The sequence below is a fragment of the Struthio camelus genome, chromosome 3, assembly GCF_040807025.1.
Source record: "Struthio camelus isolate bStrCam1 chromosome 3, bStrCam1.hap1, whole genome shotgun sequence".
NCBI classification, from domain to species: domain Eukaryota; kingdom Metazoa; phylum Chordata; class Aves; order Struthioniformes; family Struthionidae; genus Struthio; species Struthio camelus.
The window spans coordinates 147,723,610-147,745,144 of NC_090944.1; the positions used below are offsets into that span (position 1 = coordinate 147,723,610).

At 56.7% G+C, this 21,535-nt stretch overlaps 1 protein-coding gene across 3 annotated transcripts; it reads left to right on the forward strand.

Annotated features, from left to right (window-relative positions):
- The first annotated feature begins 4,677 nt into the window (after positions 1-4,677).
- On the forward strand, positions 4,678-20,429 carry TTL (tubulin tyrosine ligase). Of its 3 annotated transcripts, none has more exons than XR_011140623.1 (8): positions 4,678-4,978; positions 6,819-6,897; positions 8,498-8,730; positions 11,912-12,047; positions 12,147-12,416; positions 13,674-13,817; positions 16,000-18,486; positions 18,839-19,716. XR_011140623.1 is itself a non-coding variant. In XM_068940841.1 (7 exons), the coding sequence occupies exons 1-7, from the start codon at positions 4,822-4,824 to the stop codon at positions 16,112-16,114; spliced, it is 1,134 nt and encodes a 377-aa protein (XP_068796942.1). In that variant the 5' UTR covers positions 4,678-4,821; the 3' UTR covers positions 16,115-20,429. The 3 variants fall into 3 exon arrangements, 1 of the variants encoding a protein (XP_068796942.1); XR_011140624.1 differs by having other exon boundaries at positions 16,000-18,354; XM_068940841.1 differs by having other exon boundaries at positions 16,000-20,429.
- The last annotated feature ends 1,106 nt before the right edge of the window (positions 20,430-21,535 follow it).

Genomic DNA, 21,535 nt, shown 5'->3' on the forward strand with positions numbered 1-21,535 from the left:
CGTGTGCTTGGTCCCGTGAACCCCAGCAATCGGGGGGGGGAAGGCTGGAGGGGAGCACCAGGGATGAGCCCCCCCCCCCACAGCAGGATCCTCCCCACACACAGGACCAGCCCCCCCCGCGGCAGTTCCCCCCCTCACACACAGGACCAGCCCCCCCCCCCGCAGCAGTTCCCCCCCCCGCAGCAGTTCCCCCCCCCGCGGCAGTTCCCCCCCTCACACACAGGACCAGCCCCCCCCCGCAGCAGTTCCCCCCCCCGCAGCAGTTCCCCCCCTCACACACAGAACCAGCCCCCCCCCCGAGGCAGTTCCCCCCCTCACACACAGAACCAGCCCCCCCCCGCGGCAGTTCCCCCCCCCGCGGCAGTTCCCCCCCTCACACACAGGACCAGCCCCTCCCCCCCGCGGCAGTTCCCCCCCTCACACACAGGACCAGCCCCCCCCGCGGCAGTTCCCCCCTCACACACAGGACCAGCCCCCCCCCCCGCAGCAGTTCCCCCCCCCGCGGCAGTTCCCCCCCTCACACACAGGACCAGCCCCCCCCCCCGCAGCAGTTCCCCCCCCCGCGGCAGTTCCCCCCCTCACACACAGGACCAGCCCCCCCCCCGCAGCAGTTCCCCCCCCCGCGGCAGTTCCCCCCCTCACACACAGGACCAGCCCCCCCCCGCGGCAGTTCCCCCTCACACACAGGACCAGCCCCCCCCCCCGCGGCAGTTCCCCCCCTCACACACAGGACCAGCCCCCCCCCCCGCGGCAGTTCCCCCTCACACACAGGACCAGCCCCCCCCCGCGGCAGTTCCCCCTCACACACAGGACCAGCCCCCCCCCGCGGCAGTTCCCCCCCTCACACACAGGACCAGCCCCCCCCCCCGCGGCAGTTCCCCCCCTCACACACAGGACCAGCCCCCCCCCCCGCGGCAGTTCCCCCTCACACACAGGACCAGCCCCCCCCCCCGCGGCAGTTCCCCCCCACAAACACAGGACCAGCCCCCCCCCCCGCGGCAGTTCCCCCTCACACACAGGACCAGCCCCCCCCCGCGGCAGTTCCCCCTCACACACAGGACCAGCCCCCCCCCGCGGCAGTTCCCCCCCTCACACACAGGACCAGCCCCCCCCCCCGCGGCAGTTCCCCCTCACACACAGGACCAGCCCCCCCCCGCGGCAGTTCCCCCCCTCACACACAGGACCAGCCCCCCCCCCCGCGGCAGTTCCCCCCCTCACACACAGGACCAGCCCCCCCCCGCGGCAGTTCCCCCCCCCGCGGCAGTTCCCCCCCTCACACACAGGACCAGCCCCCCCCCCCCGCGGCAGTTCCCCCCCCCGAGGCAGTTCCCCCCCCTCACACACAGGACCAGCCCCCCCCCCCGCGGCAGTTCCCCCCCCGCGGCAGTTCCCCCCCTCACACACAGGACCAGCCCCCCCCCCGCGGCAGTTCCCCCCCCCGAGGCAGTTCCCCCCCTCACACACAGAACCAGCCCCCCCCCGCAGCAGTTCCCCCCCCCGCGGCAGTTCCCCCCCTCACACACAGGACCAGCCCCCCCCCCCGCGGCAGTTCCCCCTCACACACAGGACCAGCCCCCCCCCCGCGGCAGTTCCCCCCCTCACACACAGGACCAGCCCCCCCCCCGCGGCAGTTCCCCCCCTCACACACAGGACCAGCCCCCCCCCGCGGCAGTTCCCCCCCCGCGGCAGTTCCCCCCCTCACACACAGGACCAGCCCCCCCCCCCGCGGCAGTTCCCCCCCCGAGGCAGTTCCCCCCCTCACACACAGGACCAGCCCCCCCCCCCGCGGCAGTTCCCCCCCCCGCGGCAGTTCCCCCCTCACACACAGGACCAGCCCCCCCCCGCGGCAGTTCCCCCCTCACACACAGGACCAGCCCCCCCCCCCGCGGCAGTTCCCCCCTCACACACAGAACCAGCCCCCCCCCGCAGCAGTTCCCCCCCCGCAGCAGTTCCCCCCTCACACACAGAACCAGCCCCCCCCCGAGGCAGTTCCCCCCTCACACACAGAACCAGCCCCCCCCGCGGCAGTTCCCCCCCCCGCGGCAGTTCCCCCCTCACACACAGGACCAGCCCCCCCCCCGCGGCAGTTCCCCCCCTCACACACAGGACCAGCCCCCCCCCCGCGGCAGTTCCCCCCCTCACACACAGACCAGCCCCCCCCCCCGCGCAGTTCCCCCCCCTCACACACAGGACCAGCCCCCCCCCCGAGGCAGTTCCCCCCCTCACACACAGGACCAGCCCCCCCCCGCGGCAGTTCCCCCCCGAGGCAGTTCCCCCCCTCACACACAGGACCAGCCCCCCCCCCCGCGGCAGTTCCCCCCCCGCGGCAGTTCCCCCCTCACACACAGGACCAGCCCCCCCCCGAGGCAGTTCCCCCCCCTCACACACAGGACCAGCCCCCCCCCGCGGCAGTTCCCCCCCTCACACACAGGACCAGCCCCCCCCCCGCGGCAGTTCCCCCCTCACACACAGAACCAGCCCCCCCCCCCGCAGCAGTTCCCCCCCCCCCCGCAGCAGTTCCCCCCCTCACACACAGAACCATCCCCCCCCCCGAGGCAGTTCCCCCCCTCACACACTTCCCCCCCTCACACACAGGACCAGCCCCCCCCCGCGGCAGTTCCCCCCCCCGCGGCAGTTCCCCCCTCACACACAGGACCAGCCCCCCCCCCGAGGCAGTTCCCCCCCTGACACACAGGACCAGCCCCCCCCCGCGGCAGTTCCCCCCCCCGCGGCAGTTCCCCCCCTCACACACAGAACCAGCCCCCCCCCCGCGGCAGTTCCCCCCCCCGCGGCAGTTCCCCCCCTCACACACAGGACCAGCCCCCCCCCCGCGGCAGTTCCCCCCCTGACACACAGGACCAGCCCCCCCCCCGCGGCAGTTCCGCCCCCCGCGGCAGTTCCCCCCCACACACACAGGACCAGCCCCCCCCCCCCGCGGCAGTTCCCCCCCACACACACAGGACCAGCCCCCCCCCCCGCGGCAGTTCCCCCCCTCACACACAGGACCAGCCCCCCCCCGCAGCATTTCCCCCCCCCGCAGCAGTTCCCCCCCACACACACAGGACCAGTCCCCCCCCCGCAGCAGTTCCCCCCCCCGCGGCAGTTCCCCCCCCACACACACAGGACCAGCCCCCCCCCCGCAGCAGTTCCCCCCCCGCAGCAGTTCCCCCCCCACACACACAGGACCAGCCCCCCCCCCGCAGCAGTTCCCCCCCCCGCGGCAGTTCCCCCCCCACACACACAGGACCAGCCCCCCCCCCGCAGCAGTTCCCCCCCCCGCGGCAGTTCCCCCCCCACACACACAGGACCAGCCCCCCCCCCGCAGCAGTTCCCCCCCCCGCGGCAGTTCCCCCCCCACACACACAGGACCAGTCCCCCCCCGCAGCAGTTCCCCCCCCCGCAGCAGTTCCCCCCCACACACACAGGACCAGTCCCCCCCCCGCAGCAGTTCCCCCCCCCGCGGCAGTTCCCCCCCCACACACACAGGACCAGTCCCCCCCCGCAGCAGTTCCCCCCCCCGCGGCAGTTCCCCCCCCACACACACAGGACCAGCCCCCCCCCCGCAGCAGTTCCCCCCCCCGCGGCAGTTCCCCCCCCACACACACAGGACCAGCCCCCCCCCCGCAGCAGTTCCCCCCCCCCACACACAGGACCAGTCCCCCCCCCGCAGCAGTTCCCCCCCCCGCGGCAGTTCCCCCCCCACACACACAGGACCAGCCCCCCCCCTGCAGCAGTTCCCCCCCCCGCGGCAGTTCCCCCCCTCACACACAGGACCAGCCCCCCCCCCGCAGCAGTTCCCCCCCCCGCGGCAGTTCCCCCCCCACACACACAGGACCAGCCCCCCCCCGCAGCAGTTCCCCCCCCCGCGGCAGTTCCCCCCCCCACACACAGGACCAGCCCCCCCCCCGCAGCATTTCCCCCCCCCGCAGCAGTTCCCCCCCACACACACAGGACCAGTCCCCCCCCCGCAGCAGTTCCCCCCCCCGCGGCAGTTCCCCCCCCACACACACAGGACCAGCCCCCCCCCCGCAGCAGTTCCCCCCCCCACACACAGGACCAGTCCCCCCCCCGCAGCAGTTCCCCCCCCCGCGGCAGTTCCCCCCCCACACACACAGGACCAGCCCCCCCCCTGCAGCAGTTCCCCCCCCCGCGGCAGTTCCCCCCCTCACACACAGGACCAGCCCCCCCCCCGCAGCAGTTCCCCCCCCCGCGGCAGTTCCCCCCCACACACACAGGACCAGCCCCCCCCCCGCGGCAGTTCCCCCCCCGCGGCAGTTCCCCCCCCTCACACACACAGGACCAGCCCCCCCTCCCCCCCCGCAGCAGTTCCCCCCCCACACACACAGGACCAGCCCCCCCTCCCCCCCCGCAGCAGTTCCCCCCCTCACACACAGGACCAGCCCCCCCCCCGGCAGTTCCCCCCCACACACAGGACCAGCCCCCCCCCGCAGCAGTTCCCCCCCCGCGGCAGTTCCCCCCCCTCACACACACAGGACCAGCCCCCCCTCCCCCCCCCGCGGCAGTTCCCCCCCGCGGCAGTTCCCCCCCCCCCCGCAGCAGTCCCCCCCCCCGCGGCAGCTCCCCCCCCCCCACACACACACACAGGACCAGGCCCCTCCCCCCGCCGCGGCCCCGCCCCCATGAGCTCAGCGCTGCGGCGCGACGCGCAGGCGCCGTGACGGGCGGCCCCCGCCGCCATGCGGAGCCGGGCCCGGGCGGCGGCGGCCGCAGCGGGTGCCCATGGGCCGGGGGCGGGCTGCGGGCGGGCAGGGCCAGGGGTAGGGCCAGGGCCGGGGCCGGGGCCGGGCCGGCTCCGCCGCCATGTACACCTTCGTGGTGCGGGACGAGAACAGCAGCGTGTACGCCGAGGTGTCGCGGCTGCTGCTGGGCACGGGCCGCTGGCGGCGGCTGCGCAAGGACAACCCGCGCTTCAACCTCATGCTGGGCGAGAGGAACCGGCTGCCCTTCGGCCGCCTCGGTAAGGAGCTACCGGCCCCTCTCGGAGCGGGTTTTGCTTTGGGGTCAGGACGCCGCTCAGCCCAGCAGAGCGACGCACCCCCCCACACACACACCCCAACCAGCAGGACCCTCCCAGCTGTCACATCCCTCCCTGCCAACCCCCCCCCCGACAGCCTGCTGCTCCGCAGAGCTGCTCGACACCCCCCCAACCGGGGGGCACCTCCGAGCGCCCGGGATCGGGTCTACCCGACAGCAGGGGTTCCCAGGCAGGCTTCCCCCGCAGCCCCGTTCCTCCAGGGCTGGTCACCGAGATGGGTGGGTCCCTGGGGGGGGGGGGGGGCAGAGGCCGCTCAGAGTCTCCTGGGAACCAAGCGAAGTCAATAAACGAGAAACAAAAAGAAATTTGACAGCTTATACTAATTTATTTCAGGAATTTAGTGCCTGGCAGTGCTGGCGGCACGGAGAAGTACCTGAAGGTGCAGATCTTTGGCTGGAAGGTGGTTGTCAGCTATCTTGTATTTAAAGAGCTGGGAATCAAATAGCGACCCAGTACGGGTCCATGATTTCGGGGTTGAAATACGTAGCCAGTACCTGTGATCTTGCAGCTGCCTGGTTTTTAAGGGAATGTTTGTTCCAGGCCTTTTCTGCCAGGCAGACACCAAGGAGGGTAACTGAGACTCTGAATCCTGTTTCAGGGTCTAAGTCACGCCCTGAAGCGTTTGTTTGAAAAGAGAAGGTGAAGAAGCAGCACACTGTTGTGCTTGGGGGATCTCAGTGGTCCTAGGGATCACGTCAAACCAGAACACTTTGCCGTCGTGTTTCCCTTGCTTGTCAGATGCTGTCATCAGGGACCCAGGCGTCGCCTGCTGTGTCACTCACCCCTCACACATGCAGGCTCGGCTGCGCTAGTGGTGTGCTAGAGACTGCACACCTCTCTCCCGGATTTGCGCTACGCTTTCGATGACTGCTGCCGTCCTGTCCCCCGAGGGAGTCTCCAGCTGAGCACTGGTGTTCGTGTAGCTGGAGAGGGTGAGGGAAGGCAGGCCACCGTGTGATGTCCAGTACTAGCAAGGATGCACCCATCTGTCTGGCACTTCTGTTTGGTGCTTTATTTGGCTGGATAATGGGACCGATTTGGGGTTTCCCAGCACAAGAAAGACGTTGACATCCTGGAACGACTCCAACGGAGGCCGTCGGGAGAGTCTGGGGAACACAGGATGGCAGTCAAACGCAGGGACAGAGGCCCAGAGAACCAGTGGGATCTTCATCCTTGGATCTGCTCGGCCTTCAACTGTCCAGCCTTCAAGCAGAGGTTGGAGCAGAGACCCCAGAGGTCCCATCCCACCCCAGTTATTGGGCAGGGGGAATTGCTGTGTGCTGCCATAGGGAAGCAAGACTCAAATTCTTTTGACGTTTCCCCGTGTTTCACGACATCTGGTCCTGACAGGAATTTGACTGTAAATGACAAACAAGGCGTTTCCTGAGCTGTGATCTTTGTGTCACAGTGCGCTTCCCTGCATCTTTACCCTGCGCTTAGAGTAACTGAAAGCCTGACTTTTAAAAACCGCTACTAGCAGACAGGGAACGTTTTTGGGATGGTTCTGTCAGTTCCCAATGTGAACTAGGAAGTCATTCTCCTGAGGAAAATGGGAGTGTCACGTTCAAAACAGACTTGAATAAATGCATGATTTTTCTTAACTTTAAAAAAAATGCAGGAGCCAGTATCAGCCTAGAGCTCACATCTGCGATACAGGGCAAGGAAGTGGCCTCACTTCACAACTACATAGGTTCTTTGCACCCAGCTGATGTTTTTTGTTTGTTAATTGAGAAATTTGTCTCGTTTCTGTTTCCCCTTGTAGGCCATGAACCCGGGCTTGTGCAGCTGGTGAATTACTACAGGGGAGCAGACAAGCTGTGCCGCAAAGCATCTCTGGTGAAGTAAGAAAGTCACTGAAATGTTAGGTGGGATCGGCAGGAACTTTTCTTCTAACCGTTTTCAAGCGTGGAACCTGTTCTGAGGGTGTTTCACAGAGAACAGCTGGCAAAATCTGCCCTGGCATTGTGGTAGCTTGTGCTGTCTTCAGACTCCTGTGCTTGTCTCCATGAAGGGGGAAAAAAAACCCCAGTATCTGGTCTTTTTTCCTTATGGATAGATTTTATTCTCTATATCATACAGGGAGGAGGCACTAATGTGTCTTTGGCCAATCAGATTTATTGGCCAAACAAATGCTCAGAGACATCTGCAGGAAGAGCTGGCTTGGGGAATTATTTCTGCATGACCAGCCGTGCCAGGGTCTCCTGGGGCATTGGGGGTGAGCTTTCACTGTAGATGGCTACAGCCCATGTGCTAGCTCTGCAGCTGTTAGGCCATCTTCATGTCAGAGCTGCTGGTCTCCTTCAAGCGTTGGATTCCACGTTAGTGTCTGCCCTTCCTCTTGCTGTTAGAGTCCTGCAGACAACATATGCTGGTCCGAGGCCTGTCCTTCCCCTACAGAGAACCCGTCCCCACGTACTTTTCCCATAGTGGTGATGGTGTTTGTCAGGAACTAACAGTGTATTTTTAAGCAAGCATTCACTGAGCTCCCCACCTGTATTTCTCTGCAGCCCGTGGTCTGCAGCACAACAGCACATCAAGCTACTTATGAGCCCCAAAGGACCACAAATGGCATTCCTCTGATGCAGGCATCCCAGGGTGTCACTGACTGACTGCCGTTTCAACAGAGAGGCACAAGTGTGCAGAAAGCATCAGCAAGTCGATAGTTCTGCTCTGGCCTTAAGCAAAACAGAGTGAACGTTCAGAGAGGCAGGGAGCTCCCTCAGCTCTGAAAGAAAGCAGGCCTGGCCTCCGGTGATGGGAGTTCGCTGGCATCTCTTAGACAGAACTGTAAGAGAGAATATCTGCCAGAGGGAGCAGAGGCTGCATGATGCAAGAGGGAGTCCAGAGACCTCAGGACGTGAAATGTGTGGCTGTGTCCTTGCCTTCGGTAGGTTCCCAGTGGTCTTCACCCACAGTTGGGAAACCTATCTTGATCTCGATGGGGATGGGATCAAGAGCTAAGCGCCAGCGTAGAGAACATTACTGCTCTGGCTTCCCTTTTCCCCACTGTGGTTACAGCTTCCTTCCTGACCTATTACACCTTGCGGCATACCTTCCCGTCACTCCGCATTAGCAATGCGGAGCATCCCCAGTGACCTTGTGCAGAGATGAGGCAGGGAGTCCATCACAAGCGCTAGTTCTATGTGAACTTCTCTACTGATTGTTTCATGATATCCATAATACCCACGAAATGTTTAATGAAAGAGTGTAGGTCTGGTTCAAAGAGCAGGGCTCGGCTGCAGCTTGGGGGTGCCGTGATCTCTTTAGGAAAACCCTAATTTCCAGGGGCTAAGAAAAATATAATAATTTGTCACAGACTCTGTGCTAACTGCTATTCACCGACTGGCCCTTTTGCTTTGTGAGGAGGGTTTGTACTTACTACATTTTGTCCTCGCAGGTGGGGAGGCACTGGAGATTAACAGCCTGTCTCTCTTTACCCAGGCTCATCAAGACGAGCCCTGAGCTGTCAGAGTCCTGCACGTGGTTCCCTGAGTCGTATGTGATTTACCCAACAAACCTAAAGACCCCTGTGGCTCCAGCACAGAATGGAATTCGTCATCTCATAAACAACACACGGACAGATGAGCGGGAAGTGTTCCTGGCAGCTTTCAACAGGCGGCGGGAAGGCAAAGAAGGCAATGTGTGGATCGCCAAGTCCTCAGCTGGTGCCAAAGGTTCGTTCTGCAGCAAAACAAGCCGCCTTCTTGTTATTCTTTACTCTTTTCTTGGTCTGTAGAGTCACGGGGCTTTGGCGGAGTCCAGCTTATCTCTAGCCTGTCTGCCTTTCTAGCCTGCCTTTCCGACCAACTGCACACCAGTCAGGCCAGCATAGGTCTCTGCTTTCTCCGCTTGGTGGCATGGGGCCCCTGACACGCATCATAGTATGCATGTGCTCCCTACGACATGGATGGCGATGAAGGGATCCCCCTTTTTCCACTCATGCATCTCAACACGAAGGTTTGCTGCAGGGAGAAGGCAGCAGGGAGCTGGGAATAGGCAAGAGGAATGTGGAGAGCAGGAGAAACGAGGAGCAGAACAGCAGAAGGGGAGGAGGCCAGCAAGGACAGCAGCGAGGGTGGGGAGCCCAGTTCTCCCTACCACATCTGAGGCTGATTTCAGCTGGGCAGAAGTACCACTGCTTATCTTCCAGCCGAACCCGAATGCCTGGCACCCAGCGGCCTAGCCGTTTTCAAACTGGAGACTGACTGGGCGGCCTCGAACTCAGTGCACCCAAATTACACCCAAACCTCAGGGGCGGGTACCAGAGCAAATACAAGCAATGCAATATCTGTGTTTCCCTTTAATGACACTAAGGCAATAGATATCTACATAGCCATGTGTCCCTCCTTGTTTAGGGCCATCACACTGCTTGTTCCACAGAAATAATTAGCTATTAGAAGATATAGCTGGACACAACTGTAGGTGTAGTACTTTGGTAACGATGTCTCCTAACGTCTGTCAGTTACAGCAGTATCACTGGCATGTTATCAGATTTGCATCATAAGAATTCGCCTTGCCGTGTGTGCAGACCTCAGACAGCAGAGCCAGGCCTGAGTAATGACCTGGTCTTTTCAAAGGGAACAAGCCCACAAGCGTTATACGTATGTGCAGTCGCTTGTGATGAAATCTTACAAAAATCAACAGGGAATGTGAAAGCCAGAGGTGGCTGTGAGGAGGCTGCATGATAAAACCATCCTTCATGCAGGCTTCTTCCATTGCTCTGCTCTCTTGGCTCTGCTACCCAGAAGCATCAGAAGAGCATGTTTGCCTTCATCAAGGGGGAAGGGGAGACGAGTCCTTTCGTCCCTCCACTGAGGGGGAAGCGTGTCTGTGTGGGTTTAGCTGTCTGGCAAAGAACCAGTCTGGACGATTGAAAAGGCCTTTGCTGTTGTTTGCTGTAGCAGAGAGAGGTTTAAACTCTCCACAGACTTTAATCGAGTGTGATCCCATCCTCTTTTTCTTGTAATTAAAACAAAGTAACCCCTTGTATTCATCATGTGCTGCAGAACCCAAGTTGGAATTTAAACTGGAAAGCAGAGCCTCATGCTAATCTTCTAGACAGCACTTCTAAAAGTCTGGGGATTACTTCCAGCAAAGAAGAAAGCTTTCCACCATTAATTGCCCAGGCAGATCTGGCTCAGACGGCCCCTGGCTCAGGACAGTTCTAGTGAAGCTTGATTGTCCGTCAGTAAAAGGAAAATTAAAAGGTTTAGGATGTCCTGACTTAAAATTTTCAACTGGGGCTAGATGTTTTTGAGAAAAGGGACAGCGGCCCCACATAAGCTGCTTTGCTGGCTTGCTGGGTAGGTACGCAGTTAAGCTAACTCCCTCCTCATGAGATTCACCATCTGTCCAGGGCAGAACTGATGCCTGCTGATTTTCCCACTGCAAATTTTACTGGCAGTACTGGTTTAAAAATATGTTGCTTCCCTCCTTTTCCCAGTGCATAGCGTTGTGGCTGTACCAATGCAAGTGTTTGCTTAGCTCTGCTGTGATCAGGGGACTAAGAACATCCTTCCAAAAAATAAAAATAGGAGGAGGAGGAGGAGAACGGTACTTTGATGAAAGTACTCCCTTTTGGTGGAAGATGCTGAGAAGGAAAGGGAGTCAGTGGGGTACGTACCAGCAGGTATGCAAAGCATAGAGCAGTGAGTGTAGAAAGTCCCTGCGGGACTGTCTCAACAGTGACCTTCGGGAGTCCCAGCTAGGAGCTGTAACTCCCATGGGATGCTCCTGGCAAAACCTGCATGTGCTCCAAACCAGTGCTCTCTCACTGGTGCCTCCTTGAAGAGCATGTGTCTCTCTTCACTTAGTATTTCCTCCAGTAAACTAAGCACCAAATGAAGACTAAATCATCAGCTTTACTCCAAAAGGTTAGTTAAAGGCCTGAGGACTAGATGTAGTGCCAGAGAGCTGTTAAGATAATTTTACCCAAGCTGGTTCATCGCTACTGCAGCACCATGCCGTCCCGTTATCAACTCCCAGAAGGGATATACTCTGTTTTCATTGCTTTGCAACAGTGGTTTCATATTTGGACTTGCAAGAAATGGACAGTGACAACTTCAGCCAAAAGCAGGCAGTAGTTGAAAGATGGGTCTGACCTCTTTACTGAAGGGGTTTCACAGCATGGGAAAACACAGATAGCAGAAGCGTTTTGAGAAAGTTCTTTGCCTAATTCAGTGATTGTTTTAACAGTAACTTAAACAGACTTAGCAGGGGAACATTGTTTGCGCGTGTATGCGCATGTGACTGTCTGGCAGAGAGAGAAGCCAGGCAGCTGAGAGGGGGAGAAATTCTGAATCAAGGTTTAAATCCCCTTCCTCAAATAAACCGAATAAAGAAAAACCTCACAAACAAAATTCCAAAAACCCTGGCCCCCCCCCCAAACTGCAGGAAAAACAAAACAAATTCAAATAGTGCTGAAGAAAACACCCCCAGCAAAGCCCTGCTGCAAGAAGACACGGCATAAAAGGAAATAAAATCTCCCAAACCAAGCAGTTGCCTCACTGCCTGCCAGGATCCCTGTCTTCTGTGCACCCACTCACACCTAAGTAGCCAGCCCCCTGCAGGCGAGCCCTGTGCAGGCCATACCCTCATTTCCCATCTGCTTTAGCTGCAGTCACTGGGGAGCCAAACTCCTGGTAGCATGGGAGAAGGAGATCCCTCAGCAAAATTACTGCCTGATGCTGAGCAGACATGGCATCGCTCCTGCACTGACCAGCCCTGAGGCTGTGGGTTTTTGCACATCTCCTGGCTTTCTCGGAGAATGAGCCATGGTCTGTTTAGCCTTTGACAAAGCTCCGACAAAGGTAGGAGGATCCTCTGCCTGATTTTGTCTTTACCTTTCTGTGCCAGGGGAAGGGATCTTGATTTCTTCGGAAGCTGCAGAGCTCCTGGACTTCATTGATGAGCAGGGACAAGTGCATGTGATTCAGAAATATCTAGAGAAGCCTCTGCTTTTGGAGCCAGGGCATCGCAAGTTTGACATCAGGTAAGCTTTTCTGCGTGGTCTTAGTAACATCGGTTTGCATTTCTGTGTGGTTTCTTTTTAAGCCACTGAGACTTGGGCTTGTTCTCCTGTCCCTCCCAGGAGCTGGGTTCTCGTGGATCATCAATATAATATCTACCTCTACAGAGAGGGTGTCCTGCGGACCTCTTCCGAACCATATAACAGTGCTAATTTCCAGGACAAAACCTGCCACTTGACCAATCACTGCATTCAGAAGGAATATTCCAAAAACTACGGGCGGTATGAGGAAGGGAACGAAATGTTCTTTGAGGAATTCAACCAGTACCTGATGAATGCCCTGAACACGACACTTGAGAATAGCATCTTACTGCAAATCAAACACATAATAAGGTAACCAGCTGCCTTTTGTGTACGGGAACGTTAACCCTTTGGTAGTAAGGAACGTGTATGGGCACAGCTGGGTTAACAGGCAGACAGACAAGGGAAGTGCTTCAGTTGCATGGGTCAGGGATTGTGAGCCAGAGACAAATTTAAGATAAAGCCAGAAACGCCCCAATGTCGTTACTCAATGAAAAGAGAGAAAAGGGACTCTAGAGGTGCCGTGCTCTGAAGGGTGTGTGTCTCTGTTTTGCCACCAATCAGATCCCTTGGTGAGGGAGATGGGATTTACCAGCTGGGACAAGAAGCTGGAGAAGGCAAGGGGTGGAAAGACAGGACAAGGAGAGGTTGAAGTGACAGACATAAGGCTTAATAGAGGAAATGAAACAGGACCAAGTCTGCAGGATCTCACTGCTCCCCTACTGTGCAGACAGCAGTGAAACATGTTGGCACAGGTCCTCTTGTCCTATTCAGTCCACAGAGAGCTGACTAGCACTACCAGCTCCTTCCTGAGCGCGAATGGAAAGAGCCTGAAGAGAATTCTCTTAGAGATCATGCTGCCACAGAGAGACCAGGTCGTGACAACGTGATCCTCCGTAGCAGAATTTGCTTTGCAAAAGCTCCACTGCTGTCATTTACACTGAAAAGACATGACACAATCTTTGAGGGACTCAGAGGCAAATGATTTCTGAGCAGCAGCTCCCCGGGGGACCTTGTACAGGCCTTTGCAGCTCTGCGTTCTGCTCCAGGTGGTAATTGCACATCCTCTTTTTCCACCTGCCCAATCCAGTATTGAGCTCCCAGCTCAATATATTCCCAGCTCTTTGGGAGTTCACTCAGAGTATCTAAGGGTTTATGAACTGTCGACATATTGTTTTGATAGTTGCATCATCTCACTTACAGGGACTTGGTTGTCATGACACGTGTTGGATGTAGCTTGTAATTCAGGGGCTGGTAAATGACATGCAAATATCAGGCCTCCAAGCTTGCCTTTACTACAAAGGCTTACAAAGAAAAAGTCCCTCAGGTTCTCCAAGATGCTGAGGACTCGCAGCACAAGCCAAGTCTGATGGAGCTGCAGAGGGGCACTGCCTGCTTGTTTGTGTCAGTTGCAGAAAGTGTTGCTCCCTCCACTTGATGCTCCAGCCAGTCCCAAGGCAAGAGAGGTCCCCTCCACTTAACCGCGCTGTGTACAGCCCTCGGAGGCTGCAGTGCAACTGATACACCTGGAGGATTTTTAATCCTGCGTTTCTGTTTCTCCCTTCACAGAAGCTGCCTTATGTGTATAGAGCCTGCAATCAGTACAAAGCATCTTCATTACCAGAGCTTCCAGCTCTTTGGCTTTGACTTCATGGTTGATGAGGAGCTGAAAGTCTGGCTGATAGAGGTCAATGGGGCCCCGGCTTGTGCCCAGTGAGTAGTCAGTTTCTGTAATACGCTTGCTGTATGATCATACTGTATCACCAGCTCACCAAAAAACGTGGCTGGGTTCCAGCTCCAAGTAAAAAAAGGTGGAAACAGTTGAATGGCAGGCAGGTTTTCCGGGCTAACTCATTCCAGCCGATGTAAGTTTGTTGCTCTTGCCTCTGTGCTTGGTATCCAGCTTCTTTCCAAGATGAGTTTGGGGCCCTACCCTCAGTTTCTGGACAAATGGATTTATAACTATGGTCCTTTTTAATTGGCACTGTTGAGTTGAAGGTAAGTTGCAGAATTAACAGCTGGGGGTTCAGGTGGTTTCTTAGTCTCACTTGTAGAGGCAATGGCAGCTGGACTTCACCAGACCAGAACGCAAGATAAATCAATAGCCTTGAGGGCAGTTGTTGGAAGCAAGTGACTGAATTTGCAGCGAGCCGGACCCCAAGCCCAACTGTGGGTGCTGCGGATGTTGGGTCAAAGCCTCCACCAGCAACAGGGAGGCTGTGACAACCAACCACGGCCATGAACCATACCTGCATTGGGACAGCAGGAGCTGCTGTATTATGTGATCGAGACAACTGCAGAAGATAAGGACGCTAGAAAGCTTTGCTAAATCGGCATCTATACTGTATGCAAACCCAGCAAAATAGAACAGGCTGTACATGGTTTGATATGTCTCACTGATCATTAATATAGCTGCACACTGATTCACGAAAGCTGCTGACCAGGTCATGGTCTCTTTGGTGGGAGAAACTGGATCTTGACAGATGATTCCTTTCTCTCCCTCCCTTCCTTCCTCTCCATCCCTCTCCCTTTCCTTCTTCTGTTCCCTCACCCTGTCATTCACTCCCTCCCTCTCTCTCCCTCTCTCTTTCTGTCTCTCTCTCCCTCTCCCTCCTTCTTCTTGAGGGATCACCTTTTATAACGTTAGCACTACGTTACCTGTGTGTTCATTCTCTTTGACTTCCATATGCACATGGATAATGCGTGCTTACAGCTGTGATGTCAGCATCAGCACCCAGTTATCGGAAGGTTTGAAAATTGAGGCTAAAGAGAACTTTGTCCAAATCCTTGGGTGGTTTTCCTAGTGTTCAGGCTCAAAGAACATGTAAAAGCAGTTGGTGGTGGTCTGAGAACATCAGTGCTCCTCAGAAATCTGTCAAGGTCTAGTTAGCACCAGCAGTCTGCAGCTGCACATGGACTGGCTCAAAAAGGATGGGGAGACTCACCCTGCTATGCCACGTCGTTACAGACTTTGAAATACTTCTTGAATTTTATTAAGGATTGTTGCAGGGGCTGTTGCTATGTGGATTTTGGTTGTAGCAATGCCTTATTTGCTTTGTGCCTACATGGGCACTTGGAAGTAATTGAAAGCAGCTGATCCAGGTTTGGGCTATTTGCAGCTCTGCCTCTTGGGGCTATTCTAATTTATAGCACCTATATCACACAGTTCCCATTTAAGAGAAAAAAAAAAAACGGCTGTCGAAAGCAGTAACATTCCCAGGAGCTCAAAAAGCATCTCAGTGTCACGTAGCCCCAGCTGCAGAAGGAGAAAAACATTGTTAATCCTAGTAAAGACAACTTTGGTACTAAAAACGTACCAGACGCTAGCACGTTCAGTGAGATTACACGTGTATTTCCTTCAGCAGAAAACGAAGCTGTTGTTTACTGATTTTTCAAACGCCCAGTCCGGTGAAATCTCTATGCCTGGCCCACAAGCTGACGTGCACAGTGGCACAGCAGTGCAGCCTTTCTTCAGGCCGTGCTTGCCTCAGAGCAGCCCATCTGGGAGGTGTCCCCACGTGTACAGGGTCTAGTATGATGCTCCTGAGTCCCTGAGCTGGGAGACTGGTAGAGGGGGTGCTCAGTTCATGCCCATGCATCTTGTCGTGATCCCAGGCTGGGGCCTGAGGGGGTAGATACTCTGCTTAGGAGCTTGTTCTGCCAGTAAACTTGGGTAACAGGTTTTGTCATCCCGTCTGGCAGGGAGCACTGCTGGGAATAACAGCACTGTTGAAAAAGAAGGCAGTCCCTGGGGTGGGAGGAGAGATGCCAGCCACCTCCTGTATGTCACTCTACAGCTCTTGCTGGGAAAATGCGTATCTGGGTGAAAAGAGGTTGCGGTCCTTCTGGTTTACCTTGCTTGAGCATCTTATTCTCTTCTTCTCTTGTCTCTTAGGAAGCTGTATGCAGAGCTCTGCCAAGGAATTGTGGATGTAGCCATCTCTAGTGTTTTCCCCCTCAGTGACACTGGGCAGAAGATGAGCCAGCCATCGATCTTTGTCAAGCTGTGATGACGACAGGAACGTCTCTGCTGAGTACAGAGAGAGACTGCACCCACTGGGTCAGAGCAGTTCGATGGCTAATTTCAGTATCATGCCAAAAAGGGATAGAGACAGTCTTCTTTTTTTTTTCTTTTTTTGGGGGGGAAAAAATCATGGGGCAAACCAACAAAACAGAGCCCCCGTGCAGAGCTGGGACGAGCCAAAACCACTCAGACAACTGTCTGCATTCACCAAAATTCACTTTGGAAACAGCTCATGTGACTTCGATATCTGAAACAAATCTCTCTGGGAGAACAGCAAAATTACCTTAAAATGAAACTCCAACAGGGATACGACAATACTATATTAGCTCATCCTTTTCTATAGAGAGACTTTTTTTAAGGCAATTGAGCAAAGAGTACAACGATCATCTGGGATGTCGTGGCTGGGAAGTTGTCCTCCTCCCGCTGTGTTTCTTCTTTCCTCACCTACTGCATCGTTAGTGCCTTAGCTCAGCTCCAAATAGGTGATTCCTTTCCTTTGTTCCTGCTCTATTATGTAGAAAGGAAGGAGCTCTCTTGCGTCACAGGAGGCACAAAACCAGGAACACTGAGAATTTGGTCGCCTTGGGTCATTTTCCAAGCTGGCTGGCTGCACACCCAGGCAACAACTGGATGAAAGGGCGCTGAACTGCGGGTGGTGAATTAACCCAAGCAACGAAGGCAGTTTTGTTTATGTATAGTTATCCCTTTTCCTAATGAGATTTGAATCAGTTTCTATCCAAGTCTAATGCAGTTGGATCCCATTTAAAATTTAAAAAAGGTAGAGAGGCCCCCCCAATGCTGACCTGCAGGCTGTAGGATTTCTAGCGTCTCGGTCTTGCTGGGAGTGTTTCCAGTGGCAGACACCCAGTCTTCTCGGAAAGCTTCTTTGGAGACACTGCAGTGAATATAGGCTCTTCTCTCAGCTTCCACCTTAATACATTTGAGACTCAAAAGTAAAACCTTTCAGCCCAACCGATTTTTATTCCTTTTGATCCAGCCAATTTTATTCTCCGTCGTTCAACAGATATTGTGCTTTTCTACCCTGAACGGAATCTGCTGCTCTGTCCCAGCTGGGGGGAAGATGTATGAGGTTTTGTAGAGCAAGCGAGAGACTGCTTGTCTATAGATCTGCCACACAGCTGGGAAGGGCAGGCATTTTGGGGGGAAGGAGGTTAAATTCCTTTAGATCCCTGAATTTCTGAACTAACATCTGTTTTGAGTGTAACCTAAATTCCTGGAATATTCGGTTTACCCAAATTTTTAGCCTAAACCCAAAGAGCGCGTCTCTCCTAAGCCAGGGCTCTTTGCAGAGCACAGTGGCATTCATGACAGCAGCTGGCTTTGCTAGGTGGCGTGTGGCCTGTGCTGTGTCCCAAACTTTCTGAACAGAGGCGCAAAGCTTAACAATTAGGTCTCGCTGTTAGGAGGCTGCAGCAGTGTCTGCAAAGAACTGAGCGCTCGCAGGCTCCCCATTAAAGCTTGGGTTGCGCATCGGTGGTATTGAGTTTGGAGTTTCTTTACGCACGTTGCACGTGATGTGGGGATGTACCTTAGGTTACGTGTTTTTAATCATGGTTAAGGGCAGATGACAGATAAGCACCTGTGCAAGCAACACAGAACTACTGCCCGATGTGGGTTGTTTGAGATTCGCTCCAACACTGAACAGGAAAGCATCATGGAAAATTGAAGCTTTGGGGATTTTAATTGCAGCAGGAGAGCAGGCTGTGCTGCCGAGGTCAGGGCCATGTTCTCTTGGCTCTTGCACGGAAAGATGGTTGTCAATGAAATAAAACAGACCTTGTTCGTGTTACCCAAAGCAAAACAAACAAGAAGAGATCATGGAGGTTACAAGCTTCTGGCTGCCTGCGTTTAATGGGAAGTGAATCAAGCAGTGTGATTTCTGCCTCCCACAAACGATCCCGGCGCTTTGACATACTCACCTTTGGTCGTGGCTGAGATTTCAGAGGTCTTCCTGCCAGCACAGCGCTTGGTAAGCAAGTGATCCTGCCGGCAGGACTGAAGTGCCCACCCCTCCTCGGAGTGATGGATTTTGGTCATGCTGTACCTGGACAGACATTCATTGCAGCATGCTGTGAACAGAGTGGTTAGCAAAGCCCAAAAGAAGCGTTGCAGAGAGGAAGCGTCCCGAAAGGCCAGGCAAGCCCGTCGTCAACGCTCTGAAGCGCCGCACGGAGCGGAGTCTGCATGGCGTTTGGCAGACGCAAGGTGCGTTGGAGCTGGAAAGCAGTTCGGTTGCTGCACGCTGGGAAGCGACGAGGAGCGATAGCCGCGTGTGAACAGGGTGTCTGCTTTGTTTCTCCAGGCTGCGTGCGAAGGACGCCTGGACTCCACTTGCTGGTGGGTGGTTTTGTTTCCAGCAATGCCCTGAGCACCATGTCCAGTTTCTGGCTTTACTGGACCTCTTGTGTTTTCATATGAGCCAGAAAGCGGTGGGGGAATGGTGGGTCATAAGCTGGGAGAAGGAGGTATGAGGGAAGGGCTGTTTGGGTGTCCTAATCTCGTGATAGCACACAGGTGTGAAAATTGCCCTGCAGACCAGCCCGAAGCATAGTGTTAATAGTCCCAGGTAAAATGTAGGCTGTAACAGGTGTTTCATGTGACTCGCAGAGCTGCCAGCTCAACAGGTCTCCACTGACATTTTCACATAGTAGCTACCGTGAGCTTAAAAATGCACCTTTTTTTCCCCCAGCAAAGGCAAGATCTAATAGCAATAGCCTTGGTCCAGAACGTGCCTGAGCAGACACTGCACTCTCACAAGCTCTACACCAGACCAGACCAGAGCTCCTCAGGTATGAAGTGAGAAAACTTTACCCGTCATAAGGAAATGAAAAATCCCTGGGGTCCTAGACCCCTCTTTACTTTCCCTTCACCCTGAATTCAGAAACCAAAACGCTCCCTTCCTGAGCGTATGTAAGATTAGATCCCTGCCGATGTAGTGGGATAAGGCTAGGAAAGCAGCCCGGATGCAGGGAAGAGAAGCATCTTTTATCAGCACAGCTGATACAGCCAGGAAGAGCAGTGACTCAGGAACCTCTGCATAACTCCAAGGCCTTTCCCTCCGCCCTTTTTCGCCTCAGGTTGCATTGAGATACGTCCCCAACTGGCTATTTCTGCTGCTCAGCTAAAAGCAGGGCTTCAACTCAATGGTAAAACAATGGCCCCAGGTGATGCAGTTACTCATAACCTGCCTTTTCAGCTGGATTTTGGGGAGATAGTGATTCAGGGACTCTTTAATCATTGGTTTGTTTGCTGAATAAGCAACAGCCTCTAGAGGAAAACACTGGGTACCATGTGTGAGCACTCACCATCTCCCCTCAAAGTGCTTCCCCCAAGCAAAGCCCAGGAGGTAAACGCTAAAGGACGGCCAGTGCGGTACCTAGGGTTTTGCCCAATTTATTAGCCCCATTTATTATTTGTTAGGTGGAGCAAAGAATGAGATGGATACGGCTGAGGCCTGAGCGTTGCGACCGTGGGGGCACCTTGTAAGTGATGCTCGCACACTTTTATTTTTTAGGAAAAAAAATGCAAAAATAAATGTTTTCTAGCTTGATTCAGCTTAAAGGTCAATAGACAAGGTCTTGCTCTCTTTCCTAAGCCTTGACAGAGGATGGTGCTGGGTTGCAGGAGGAGCCCGCCCATAGTCTTAGCAGTTGTATCCCTTCAGTCCAGCCATAAAGGATTTAGACCCAGATGCTCCGGTTGTGTTTTGCAGCAGGGTCTGGTCCAGCCGGAGCCTGGGCTTCACTTAACTCCCATATGGCTTCTCTCATACCAGATTAATTGTGACTGCGGAGCGACAGCTCTCGGGCTCCCACTGAAATCCCGTGGCCGGCCGCAGCCTGTGGAAAACCCTGGGGCTGTCCGACAGGCTCGAAAGCACCTTCGTCCGAGCGGTCCGGCTCCCGTTCCCTGCTGTAGTCCAAGCCCTTGGGGACTGCTTGCCTGTCTGTGGTCCAAGCCCTTGGGGACTGCTTGCCTGTCTGTTTTCCAAGTGCCGCTCTCCGCTAGGAGAGCGATGCCGTGCTGTAAGTAGGTTAATGCTTGTGTGTCATTATCGGTGTCAGCCACAATAGTCCACAGAAATCCATGAAAGGCTTTGAAAGGACCGGAGGCCGTGGCTGGGGCAGACATACAGAGCTCCCGGGCTCCAGTTTTTGTTTCCAAAGCACTTGTCGCACGAGCGAGTGTGTACACGGCCGGCGGGACCCCGAGCGGCGCGTGGTTCTCCAGCGTTTGTATTCAGATCTGTCCTAAACCACCATTAAAAAGAGGAAATCTCAGAGGCTGTGGCGTTCCCGTGGGACAGCGGGTCCCGGGGCTCGCGGCACTGGCACAGCAGCTGGGAAACGCTCCTGCCTGCCCCCGCCATGAGCGTTTCTGCCTCTCGCTCCGGGGAGGGGGTGATTTGGAGGTTTTGTGGCTGAGTTTGCAGCACTGGGTGTGCAGTGCTGTGCCGCCTCTGCGGCCGGGGGGGGCCAGAGCTTCCCCGCCTCCGCTGCCAGGTCGCCCGCGGCAGGGGGGACACGGCCTGGGGGGTACGGCCCTGGAGGGACGTGGTTCCGGGGGACGCGGCCCCGGGGGTGGCATGGCTGGAGGACACAGCCTTGGGGGGGACATGGCTGGATAGGACACGGCTCGGGGGGGGACACAGCCCTGGGGGGATGTGGCTGGGGGGGACACAGCCCTGGGGGGACAGAAATGGGGGGACAGAGCTGCATAGGACACAGCTCTGGGAGGACAGAAATGGGGGCACCACAGCCCTGGGGGGACAGAGATGGGGGGGACGCAGCTGGGGGGGGACATGGCCCTGGGGGGACATGGCTGGAGGGGACACGGCTCTGGGGGGACAGAAATGGGGGGGACACTGCTGGAGGGGGGACAGAGATGGAGGGACACAGCTGGGGGGGACAGAGTTGGGGGGGACACGGCTCTGGGGGGATAGAAATGGAGGGGACATGGCTGGGGGGGACAGAAATGGGGGGGACACGGCTGGGGGGGACAGAAATGGGGGGGACACAGCCCTGGGGGGACAGGAATGGGGGAACACAGCCCTGGGGGGACAGGAATGGGGGGGACACGGCTGGGGGGGACAGAAATGGGGGGACACAGCCCTGGGGGGACAGGAATGGAGGGGACACGGCTGGGGGGGGACAGAAATGGGGGGACACAGCCCTGGGGGGACAGGAATGGGGGGACACAGCCCTGGGGGGACAGGAATGGAGGGGACACGGCTGGGGGGGGACAGAAATGGGGGGACACAGCCCTGGGGGGACAGGAATGGGGGGGACACGGCTGGGGGGGGACAGGAATGGGGGGGACACGGCTCTGGGTCCCAGGCAGAGCGCACGTGGCCGTGGGTCAGGCCCTGGGGCGCATGCGCGGCGGG

Coding starts and splice junctions, on each gene's coding strand:
- TTL (XM_068940841.1), top strand. CDS start 4,822: ATGTACACCTTCGTGGTGCGGGACGAGAACAGCAGCGTGTACGCCGAG. Junction 12,048..12,146: donor CATCGCAAGTTTGACATCAG/GTAAGCTTTTCT, acceptor TGTCCCTCCCAG/GAGCTGGGTTCTCGTGGATC. Junction 12,417..13,673: donor CAAATCAAACACATAATAAG/GTAACCAGCTGC, acceptor CTCCCTTCACAG/AAGCTGCCTTATGTGTATAG.